Source organism: Malus sylvestris, chromosome 9 (assembly GCF_916048215.2).
Source record: "Malus sylvestris chromosome 9, drMalSylv7.2, whole genome shotgun sequence".
Taxonomy (NCBI): domain Eukaryota; kingdom Viridiplantae; phylum Streptophyta; class Magnoliopsida; order Rosales; family Rosaceae; genus Malus; species Malus sylvestris.
The window spans coordinates 4,142,736-4,155,341 of NC_062268.1; the positions used below are offsets into that span (position 1 = coordinate 4,142,736).

The 12,606-nt window shown below is 37.8% G+C and overlaps 2 protein-coding genes across 5 annotated transcripts in view; one reads left to right on the top strand and one right to left on the bottom strand.

Annotated features, from left to right (window-relative positions):
* The window catches only part of LOC126582181 (uncharacterized), a 98,866-nt gene that overhangs the window by 47,917 nt on the left and 38,343 nt on the right, over window positions 1-12,606 (top strand). The window lies entirely within an intron of this gene.
* Window positions 656-5,043, bottom strand: LOC126582173 (cyclic nucleotide-gated ion channel 2-like). The gene is made up of 7 exons (XM_050246194.1): window positions 4,877-5,043; window positions 4,128-4,773; window positions 2,559-2,774; window positions 2,142-2,464; window positions 1,940-2,051; window positions 1,395-1,718; window positions 656-1,318 (listed from the first exon to the last, which is right to left on the bottom strand). Exons 1-7 carry the CDS (start codon window positions 4,903-4,905, stop codon window positions 830-832), a joined length of 2,139 nt encoding a protein of 712 aa, XP_050102151.1. The 5' UTR covers window positions 4,906-5,043; the 3' UTR covers window positions 656-829.

Below are 12,606 nucleotides of genomic sequence, written 5' to 3' on the forward strand. Positions count from 1 at the left end.
CACAAGATCCAGTATTGTAGATAAGTGGATGGTTCCTTCCTACCTATGAAGACCAACGGGTACTGTGCTTCAAGTCACTCATTTAAATTTTCATCGCATTTGATTTAAAAAAAATTCGTTGTGTCATATGTAAGAGGATGTGTAAAGATCTGAAGAATTGAAGTAATTCACATAGAAACCCAACCATCACGGGATGGCTTAGTAGTAGGGAAGAATTTCAAACTGCACATCCTAGGTTCAATTCTTGACGCTGGTGAATCACAGATGTGGCAAGAGGATGCTGAAATATCTCTATGAGTTTTCCCGATTCCCGAAAGAATGGATTGTTGTGATGAAGCAACTAGCTGGTCATCTTTTTAAAAGAGAAAAATAAAACATAAAAATGCTTTTTTAACATGTAGAAATATCGTGGGTATTCTTTTATACATAATTCGGCTATAGATATGATTGTCCATACCAATTAGCCTTAATGAAGATTTAATATTTAATTAGATGAGATTAATGTGTGATTTAGACAATGCCCTTTATTTGTAGAGCTAATATTGTCGTGTGTTAGGTCAGTTATCCATGATAGTGTGTCTACCCACTTACACTCGAGTTCAAAATCTCTCCTCATAAATTGAAATAGTTAAGAATATCTTAATTCTCTTGAAAGTAATAGTAATGAAGATGATATTAGCATAGAACAATGTTTCTACATACACTAATGCTACATTTAACTACATTTTCAGACCATTTCTTTGATGGATGTGTTAATTAGGGAAAGTGGATTAGAACATGATCTGAAGACCACACAAACAAGATTTTATTGAGCAGTAATAGAGTGCTATTACTCAAGGTGATCATGTGGCCTAAGTGACAAGAACATTGCAGCATACTGCAACAGCTTCCTCTCAGAGCTTCCATTTGGAATCACAGGAATCACGGGACCTCCATTAGTCCTCAACCTGTACCGGCGCCAAGCGAATTGTATATTCACCGCTGCCCATGTTCTCCAATTTGAAGAGTAGTATCTCGCCGTTCGCTTAAGCCTTTCGTTGGCAAATTTGTAGCGGAAGTGATCCGTCATGTATCTCAGATCGACTGCATTGAGGCCAAATGCTTCTGTTGATTCAATGCAGGTGAATGTCGCGGATGAGGCTGGAAGGCGGTCCATGAATGGCCGGCGAAGGCACCAGGAGAGCAGCTCATCGCCAAAAAACCCTCCCGGTTCAAGCACATTGGTTCCCACCATGCCTTTGCTTAGGCCTTGGGTGCGCTTAATGCGCCCTCGTACGATAAATAGCATCTTCGGCACAGGATCTCCTTCTCTAATTATCTGTTTAAATTAATTGCGATGTAAATCATGAGATCTTAGAGTAATTAAATCACTTTGCAGATGATCGATTTGTTACCTTTTCATCTTTGGAGAAGACCAGTGGCCTAACCCTATCACACATGTTGTCAAGAATAAGATCATCCAAGTTGTGGAACAGGGGAACCTTTTTTATGAGGTCTAAGCATAAATGGCGCTTAATCTCCCTTCGGAGCCCTTCCGGCAAGTCTTTGATCAAATCCATCTCATCTTCTCCCCCCATTGTCACCCATCTATGCCTTTCGTAATGGCGTACTCGTCGTCTCAATCCAGACGGCAACTGCCTCCGCTTCATCCACCATTCCATGTCTCTGCACCTCAACTGCATCTTCCTTTTCTTTGCCATAACGGCGTGGAGAAATACCTGCATCAAGTATTGTAAGGTACGCATAGTCAGATCGATTGTTTCCATTTTTATTCAAGCAGATATTCTAATCAAATTTAAACTACGAGGGCACACTGCCCTATTTAATTTGGCTACGCTCAAGTCTACTCATAGTCAGATCACTTGGCCGAAAAAAGAAAGAAAAAAAACTCAGAAACCCAAAAGCAAAATGTACATTCTTATGTATGTGAAAAAGTCACCTGAATGTTTCCAATCAACAAAGTGAAGAGCAGCAACCCACTAAGCACAATGCATATGCTGAAAATCACTTCTAACCAGTGACTTGTAGGTTCAAGATCATTCCCAAATGTGCTGCAATAGAGCATACAATTAATTTTATAAATTGTCTATTATTCTCATTTTTACTAGTTAATCGTGAAGATTACTTGCTTAACAAGGTACCCGAGAGTCATTAGGCCCCAGAATATGGGATAGAGAATCTTAATAGCAAGGGAGTTGCTAGATATGACAGGAAGAGCCCACTGATAGATTCCATAGTTGAATGTGCCATTTACATCCAAGCAGAGTGGTGGCTTTCTCATCACGCTTGTTGTCGTGTTCCCTCCACAAGGGTTGCCAATCGTGGCGGCCGGTAACAAAAACTGGTAGCAAACTTCGTCCGAGCAAGACAGAGAGAGATTACAATTGACATTTTGGTCACAATGCTGTCTTAGGCACGAAGCTACGCGCTGAATCGCGAGCACATACCAGCATCCCCCGGCAACCTAAAACCACGAAAAAAAAATTAATTAAGCATCAAGAACTATACCTAATACAGATTTTGAATTTTAAAGCGCGTAATTTGATGATCTTACGTACGTGAGAAGCAATGAAGTAGGCAATGAGGTTGAGGCCAAAACCCCACCAAATGGTGCCAAATATGTAGCCTGTGACCTTTTGCATTCTTCTCATCAAGGAGATGCTGTGGTAGACTTTTGGGAGGAATTGGAACAAAAAAATTAAAAGGAGAATGGTCATTATCACCTTAACCTTCTCTTCTTTGATCAATTTTGGAAGAACCAGCCAAAATACTGCCTGCAAAAACAAAAGAGGCAGAAGACTGTTTTCTCAGCCAAAAAGCTGCAATTTGGTCCCAAAAGTTGTAGTTTCTCACAAACAGATTTTATTAGGGGCTAATTAAATTATGAACAATACTTGGCTAAGATGAGTAGGAATTCCTATTCAAAACTTCTCAAAATTGTTCGTTGTCCATTTATAAAACTTCGGGTTTATAATCAGAACCATTCATATTATAAATCACCTTATAAAGATTGCATCTGTAAAAAATAAATTAAAATTATGGTTGTTTAGTCATCAAACTGTTTAAAACCAAATGAACAGTATTGGTAAAAGCATTACGAACCGTCTGTGTATTTGCTACAATAGATTGACTAAACGACCTTAGTTTTAATTTAATTTTTGCAGAGATAATCTTTACAATGTGATTTATAGTATAAACGATTCTGATCATAAGTACAAAGCTCTGTGATTAAAATACAAAGAATTTTGAGTATAAATTTCTACTCATCTTTGAGTAGTCATGTATTGTTCTTAAATTATTATATAACTTATTGCTTATGTCGAGGAATGTTAAGTAGATTAAATTTTTAGATTAAATTTGAAAATTATAGTGTGTGTTACTAATATGAGTACGTTCATTAACACTTAAATAATAATTTAATCATCAAATGACCATAGCATATGGCTTATAAAATTTAATTTAAAAAGTTAGTCTCCTTATAGTATAAATGATTCTGATCATAAGTACAAAGTTCTGTGATTAAAATACAAAGAATTTTGAGTATAAATTTCTACTTATCTTTAAGTAGTCATGTATTGTTCTTAAATTATTATATAACTTATTGCTTATGTCGAGGAATGTTAGCATTACTTACTGAAATATCCCGTTATCATATATTACTTTGACCGTTACACTAGAAAGATTAAAAAAAAGGCTGGTTTCTTAAAATTCGGATAATTATATGAATCTGAAGCGGGAAAAACTTTGATGTAAAAACTTTGATGTAAGATGAGAGCACATCCTACTCAAGTTTTTTCATGTGGAGACACTGGCAGGGGTAGGAACTCATGGGTAATTATGTAATTAAACAAAAGAGATGATTGAAGACTATCAAAGCCAGCCAGTGGAGAAATTTTTAGTTGTGACGGGAATACAAGTAATGCATCATGTGTTTTAATATGAATGGTGGAAATTTTTATTTTTTAAGTTGTTAACTTTTTAGCACACTTATCTCATCATGTGTCACTAAACAAATGATGAGATATGTGTGCTAAAAAGTTAATAATTCAAAAATTAAACTTTTCCACAATTTGTATACCACTCGTATTTCGATCTCGATGAAAAATTTCTCCAGCCTGTGGACTCACCTGAGGAACGGGGAGAATGACGAAGGCGTCGAACCAGAAACCTTTGAGAGATCGAAGGTAGTGGTAGGAGATCGCACGTGGGTCCCACACGAGCTTTCCGCAGCCGACCACCAGCGACTCCCTCGATACGTACGCCAGCCGGAACTGCAACCACAGGTGGCACAGGTGCACGGCGTCCACGCTCGTGCGGAGCACGGTGACAATTGCTGCCAGCCCTCCGTCCATGTAGAGGCAAGGGGTTCCGCTTCTTCCGAAAGAGAGGGCGTAGAAGAAGAGCGGGTCGACGGCCAGCGCCATCCCACGTGCGAGGAGGAACGCGCGGTTCCAGCGCTGGACGCGCTTGCTGCGGGGGTCGAGGACGGGGCCGAAGGGGCCGGCTGGGCGGTGGCGGGAGATTCCTTTTTTGAGATCGGAGCGGGATTGGATGGGAATCAGGGAAGAGCCGGCGGAGGCCTCCCACTGGGGCTGGTGGGCGCCGTCGCAGCTGGTGGAATGGAAGGCTGGGACCCCCACCTGAGTGCAGGCGTAACATTCGACAGAGTTGCTGATAATTGGGGCGTTGATGATGTCTTCGATGTTGTTGGAGTTGTGGTTGTTGTCGGCGTCGTCGATCTGGGAGTTCTGGCGCCGGAGAACTCGGGTCCACCTGTTGCATGTCAGCACACCCATGCACACGTAAGCAATTATACATAATTTAATTAATTAATTCAGGAAGGAGTACGTAATTAATATTGGGAATTGGTAGTAACCTTGGGAGGGAGAAATGGGAGGAGGACATGTTGATGATAAGGAGGAGAAGGCAACCATGGGAGAGAGGAAGAGAGTGTTTGGGAGAGCTAGTGATGACAGTGAGAGTGACTCAATAATACACACACATATATATAGATGGGATATTCTAGTAAATAATTGAGTATAGAGGGAAGGGATCAGCTATAGCTCGCTATATATGGAGGTGAAACATTTTAGCAACTCTTCTTATTACGTGACATGTCTGACCGTTCAACATTTTATCAATTATTGACGTGTTTATATATGTAATTGTATATATAATCTCGATATGTTTGCCAATGAAAGTTCAAGTAACAAGTGACAAACGACATGACACCATCTTATTGGATCGTCAAACCAACCATCTGATTAGGACGTGATCATGCAGCATGTTCTACCATCCAATATGTTATTGATCATCGATATACTTATAAAGTTGATATTATCAAAATTCATATAGATAAGCTTATCAATGAAAATTTACATGAAAAAAAAAATTTTGATCGTATCAGCCCTCTCGTCAAGTGGTGTAACCTTAAGATTTTTCCCCACGTAGGACTCTATGTCATAATATTTTGTGTCAGTTAGCATATGAAGATGAAGAGGAAGGGAAAGCGAGGGGAGGTTGAATTGGTGAGCAAAGGCAACGTGGTTAACTGCTTTTCCAAACGAGTTTGGGTCCATGACTGATCAATCCATGTCACCGCCGATATATACAGGACCACCAGCCCGCAGGCCAACCTATTTCTCCTATCATACGTACTCATTGTAGTAACAATTATAAGTTACTGCACTTCTACAATTCTCGGGGTTAATATAGATCGTTTTTCACGAAACTGCATAGCTCATGAAAAGATTATGACACCACACGGCTTAAGCTTCTGTTAAAATATAATTTTGCATTAAGAATAAAAACTGCACTTTCACAGGTAAAACTGATGAAATAGAAAGTATCAATGTTTATTCGTGTGAAACATAATCAATAATTTAACCATTCTTAATGAGAGGTGTATTAGCATTTTAAAAATAGAGTAATGTGAGGGAAGCTAAATTTACAAATCATGTGATATGTCGGAAATAAACATGTTAGTCAACATTAAAGTAGTAATTCAATTATGTCACTTAGTACTACCGGTCTAGTGGTATTCCTCTTCACTTATTAGTGAAATGTCTTAAGTTCGATTCTTGCAAAGACAAATTTGAATTACATTATTGTTAGCTCATTGTGAGGTTTATCCCACTTCTCCGCCCCTTTAATTTAGATAATATCATTTTTTTTAAAGTAATAATTTAATTATCAACGTTCATGTCATATGATTTATAAAATATGATTTAAATAAATGGTTTCTATAATTGTTTAAGCCCAAAATATTGGTTTGGCCGAGATGGATTCTCGGCCGGAAGGCCTTACGGAAAGATTACCGTGGATCATTTAGTTCATGGGCTTCCTAACCTAGGTTGGTCAAGTCATGCTGTGAGACGAGTAATTGAATCCTGGCACAATAAGGAGTCTCGGCAAGATATGGATAGAAGTGGATCCGATTTGATAAAGGACTAGGTTCAAAGTCATAGTGAAAATAGGATTGGTCGAGATGGTGTTTGATGAGAAGAAGAAATCCTAATCCGAGTAGGGTTTTAACTCGGTCTAGAAAGTGTCTGGTGCTATACATAGGAGAATTTGTGCATCGTTCATGCCCTCTTCAATTCAACACACAATTGCCCTGCATAAATTCTCTCAACAACCTTGAGACTTTTTCCTTTTCTTTTTTCGCCAACACACCTTCAGTTTGGATAAATAGCACTGTGAAGGCAACTAGTGATATCTTCAGTCGGCATAGATAGCACTGTCACCGTAGAACCAGCCAGTCTCGCAGCATCTTCAGTCGGCATAGATAGCACTGCGTCGAGGGTGACTGGTTATCTATCCAAGTCTCGGTCGATAAGGATTTCCGAATCCTTATTGGTCGAGGTCATCTCATTAGCATTCTCGACGAAGTGAGGTGTTACAGTTTATTAGGCTCGGCACATTGCATGCCGAGTTAGTTTATGATTTGATACTCTCAAGTGGGATTTAGAGTTTGGCATTCCGACGGCCGAATCACGTTTATTGTTAAGACATATATCCACTTTGAGTATTTGTGCCCTTACACTTTGGTGTCGATTTGGCGTGAGTGTACTATGACGAATACCATCACTGTGACCGAATCCGACGGTGACGATTTGTGAACTTCGTAAGAATAGTAGCCTTGTCTTCATGTTCGAGAACCCAAGAGGCCGAGATGTGTTCCTTCCTCGGTCATAATCGCGAGACGCAAATGTCAGCCGCGCACCCAACGCAACATCAACAAATTTTACTTCTCGGCCGAGCTCGGCCGACGAGTTGGCACGTCCCGCATTCAACCGAAGGACGTAGTTAGCTTATGGATTACTCGGCCTGCACGCCATGTAGGTTTGGTAGTTTTTAAGGTCTACAATAACGTTACCCTAAAAAGTATATTTTGAAATTTAAACTTTAAACATTTTATATTTAGAAAAAACATGCACACCCGGTACTGTTCACTTTAACGAAAAACCACATTTTTACACTAAAAAGTCAATCTTGGTACTATTCACTTTACCCTTTATTTTGTCCTTATCATTAAAACTCAAAGTTTTCAAGCCCTTTTCATTAGTTTTCTTTTTATAAAAAGTGTAAAATGATTATTTTGTACGGTAAAAACTATCATGAATAAAATATCAAAATTACACCAAAACAGCTTATGCATTTAAATATTTCTTTTGACCTTCAATGCATGCACCTGGTTTGAGCATCGTCACGTGATATTGCTGTATTTTTTTTTTGGTAAAAAAAAAAAATACAGCAATATCACGTGACGATGCTCAAACCAGGTGCATGCATTGAAGGTCAAAAAAAAAAATACAGCAATATCACGTGATATTGCTGTATTTTGTTAGATAATCTTTGTAAGGTTTCAAGACAAAGAACCAAAGGGCTTTTCAGATTAATTACCATTATCATATTTTTAATTTATTTACTAATAAAAAAGTTTACCTAAATTTTTTATAAATACTATTATATTTCAATTTAATTACATGTTTGTCACTCAACCTTATCAACTTTTCTGACGACCGGCTGATGAATATTCTGACAACCAGCCGACAAGCACTAAGGTGACCGGCCGGTCAATCTTTTCGGTGACCTCAAAAATGATTTCATGACTTCCAAATGAAAAACAATAACTTGTACCACTACATCCAAACAATCACTTGTGATATCTATGACATTTGTTAATATTTGTTTAGTTCACTCTTAGGTCACTGTTCAGCAGTGACTCCTAAAACATCATGTAAAATGTTACAATTTCTCTAATTTTTGTTGCATATACATGTGAAAAGCAACAATTTCTATCACTCCCTCAAGTAACCACTTGTGATACGTATTACTATCATCAATATTTATATCAACCAAGCTCATGATGTAATTTATTTGTTGAATATAGTCTCGCACTACTACGAAAGTGGCTTAATGTTTCGGAGACTGGTGGCAGTTTTTTACAATATATTGTCGGATAAAACATTTCTGACAACCTGTTTAAATGATGTCGGATGACACAACAGTACTGTCGCTTATAACCAACATAAAATGTAAATGTTGAATATAACCGACACTAAGACATTATTATTCGACTGTATTTGTTTTTTCTTTTTTCAATATTTTCAAACTTGGTCGGATAGGGTAATGTTGGTTTTATCTGACGTAATTGGCCACTTGTGTCAGATAGGGTATCAAATATTTGGGCAGGAATTTTCCTGCTAGTTTTGCTCGCAGAATTGGGCAGAAGTGGTGTCGGATGATGGAAATAATATATGATGTCGGTATTACTGGCATTTTTAACTGATGCCAGGTTTTTACCCTAAGAGCAACTCCACCGTGTGGAGTAGCCCCAACGACAAGCCTCAAAACAAAGGGCAGTAACTCGAGCAACCACGTATAGCCCATCCGGGCAATTACGCAGGAGCAAACTTGAGCAAGAGGCCCGGCGAGAATCGTTGGCCTAAGAACCCGAGGTGGGTATGATTCAATGCTAGCATCAGGGCGACGTCAGCCCAATTTTAATATTTTTTTAGTTAGGCGTGTGCATTACAAGCGCGCGTGGGGGCGCGTCCCCGACCAGTTTCAGACACTGGGGCCCGTGGCGCAGACTTGGGCAATGTTACCGTTGGAGGCCACATGGTAGTTCCTCGTCTATTGGATTTCAACGGTTACTTTATGTGGACCGTTGGATTTCCAACGGTAAAAAGAAATTCAAACTGTCATTAATTTCAGTCGTTGGATCTTAGATCAATGGTCCACGTTATTCGGCTTTATAATTTTTTTTTTTAAAGTTTGAAATTATGAAATCTTACTAATCTGAAGTGTTGGAATTCAAAATTTTTTTAAATCTAATGGCGGAGATTAATTATGTGAATAAAAAAAAATTAAAAATGTAAAAAATTAATAAAAATCTGAAGAAAAAAAATTGATTTTACTTTTCTATAAATACCTTCTCATTATGTTCTACCTTACACCACAATTTCATATTTTGTCAACTAGTTTCAACGACATTCTTATCTTTCTCTCAAAGTTTCAATCCAATTTTTTTTCCAACAAAATGACTAATGATGCAGGTACGAATTGGTCGCTTGTTGAAGATGTTACATTGTGTACTAGTTGGGTTGAAGTTACTCATGAGCCGATTACGGGTAATATGATGAAGTTGCGAGAAATGTGGAGTCTTATTCATGCCAATTATCTTGAGAAAATTGGTGGGAAAAGAACTAAAGAATCGATGTCCAATCGTTGGAGAATACTCAGCCAATCGTTTAGTATGTGGAGAGACGCCTTTGCACAAGCTAGTACTAATCTTCGAAGTAGGGAAAGTTTAGCGGATCAGGTAACAATATATTATTTATTTGTTTGTACTATACCCAAATTTGCATTACCTACTTTGATTTAATAATTATTTCTTATTCCGCATTTCAAGCACAAGCTTGGTATAATGCCAAAAGCAAAAACAAATCATTCAACCGATGAGAATGTTGGAATATTGTCAAAGATTGTCCTAAATTCAGAGTTGCGCACGTTAGTCTAGAAGTTTTCATGAACAGCACCCCTCTACACTCTACACCTAATCATGCCTCGCATGTTCGTGAATCTATCCTCAAATATTGTAAACAGATTGTGACACGTGGCGTGACGTGATTGATTAAAAAATTTATTGGAAATCTATCATCAACGATTCTGAAAATGTAACAACATGTGGCACGACAACATTGGATAAAAATCTTATCGAAATCCATCACCAATAATTGTCTTTTCGAATAATGACACGTGGCACAATGAGAATGATTAAAAATCTTATCCAAAATTACAAATAAAATTATTTTGTATTATTTTATAAATAAATAAAATACTATTATTTTATTGCATATTGCCAGGGATATTTAGTGTAGGGGTGGAGATGCAAAAGGCAGTTACTGTTCATTAAGGGCAGTTATTGTTCACTGGTGGATTAAATAGTGAATAGCCCTAGGGGCCTTAGCAACGGTGGAGTTGCACTAAATAAAAGGGGTGTGATATTCACACACCCTTTTTTACTTCTCTCACACATTTTTGGTTTTCGACCGTCGGATCGGATGAATTGAAGAAGATCAACAGACAGAAATTAACAAGAGGTGTGTGAGAAGTAAAAAGGGGTGTGTGGATAGCACACCCCTAAATAAAATCCCTTTATTCCCCCATTTCCTTCCTGCACCGTTTCTCCCTCCTCGTTTCCTTCATCTTCCCCTGCTTATTTTTCTTCAGATTCTCCTTTCTTTTTCCTTCCCTCTTTTCTTCTCCTTCCAACAACCTTCATGTGGGAGAGATATTTGGCGTGGGTGAAATAGGGAAACCAAAGTCGACATGTGAGAGAGAGAACAATGGGTGTGGTGGTGGATCGACATAGGAGGTGGCGGCGACTCTGCGATATCAGTTTTTTTTTTCTTTGAACCCCTACCTGTACACATTCCACTCCAGATCCGTCGATCTCCATCCCAGAAGCCAAAAAAATGAAAACTTCCAAAATTTCTCGCACTCGAAACAAAAATAGAGAAATCCCAACATTTTCCTACCTCTTTTCTCTCATTTTCTCAGTAACCAAATACACATTGTTACCATCTCAGACAATATACAAAGCCTAAACCACCTATTTCACTTCAAATCCTAAAAACCCAGAAACTCGGTGAGATGAGATAAAGTGGGTAGAGATGATGGGTTTTGGGTTGGTTTGGGGATGGAGTCAGTGACGAAGAGATTTGGATTGGATTTAGATTTAGCGGCAGAGAGTGATGAGTTTTGGGTTGGTTTGGGGAGATGTTGCAGCAAAGGATTTGGATTTGCTGGGTTTTATTTAATTGCAGTGATTTGCAGTGTGTTGGTGCGTGGCGAGGGAGGGAGGAAGCTTAGGGAGTCTCATGCAGTGCGTGAGATTTGTAAGGAGTTTCGTGCAAGGAGGAGAAGGTTGCACAAGGAAAAAAGGGTTGAAGTTTTATAGGGTGGGGCCCACTATTTATCAGAAAAATCATATTTTAATTTAACCAAAAAACTGATTTTTTTTATTGTTAATGGTTAGTTGTGTTAGTTAGGGGCGACACAAAGCTGCTCTATCCAACAACATTTTTTAGCATTTAATGTCGCCTGTATCCGACGGGCGTTTCAATGTCGCTTGTATCTGACGCTAAAGTGCTTATATCCAACACTACTGTCCTTTTTTTTTTATTTAAAACACTTTACGTTTTCTTGGCGGTTTAAGGGAACTAACCGACAACAAAAGCCTTTTCGTGACGCAAGAAATGCTGTCGATTCTTTTATCCGACATTACGTGAATTTCTGTTAGATTTTTGCTAATATCTTACATAAATGGATTTTTCTTGTCGTTTTTTAAAATTACACTACTGAGTAGTTTTGTAGTAGTGTTAGTTTTGTAGTAGTGTCGCTCTCATGTCACTCTATACAACTGACTTTCAAAAAATCATGTAAGTGTTAAAAAGTCTCTATTTAATTATATATGCATGTGAAATACAATGACTAATAGTTAGTAAAGATAATTAAGACACTTAATAAACTAGAAAACATTTTTGTGCCTAGCAGTTGGGGTCTGTTGAGGAGAAAAAAAATAATATATTTCTCAACAATTCTCAACAAATGGCAACAAAAAAAAAAACAATTCTCAACAAATAATGATGAGACAAATATTATAAACCTTAAAAAATTACAAACAAATAAATGAAGTTGAGTTGGTAAGCTGTTATTGTTTTATTTTTTGAGGTTGTGGGTTCAAATCTAATAAACAGTATCTCTATTTTTTATTGAAATGTTAATATATAAGCCACCACCAAATCAGGTGACCGAAGATAAAAAAATTCGGTGAAACTCTATTGACCGTAATATTTACATATGAAAATCTCGGAAGACAAAAGTTTCCAGCGAGGATTCCAACGACCGGAATATTTTTCGGTGACCCTTTCCGGCAAATAGTTAGGTGGCCTTGGGTCTTGTGCAATGAGGACAAACATGTAATGTACCATCCTTATAAATATTGTTTTTTTTTAACTCAAAAAAATATTGATTTTTTTACTCACAAAAATATTGGTATATTTCTTTAAAAAAAATAATATTGGTATATTTCTT

Coding starts and splice junctions, on each gene's coding strand:
- LOC126582173 (XM_050246194.1), bottom strand. CDS start 4,905: ATGTCCTCCTCCCATTTCTCCCTCCCAAG. Junction 1,719..1,939: donor TGTTGATTGGAAACATTCAG/GTGACTTTTTCA, acceptor TACTTGATGCAG/GTATTTCTCCACGCCGTTAT. Junction 1,319..1,394: donor TCTTCTCCAAAGATGAAAAG/GTAACAAATCGA, acceptor TAATTTAAACAG/ATAATTAGAGAAGGAGATCC.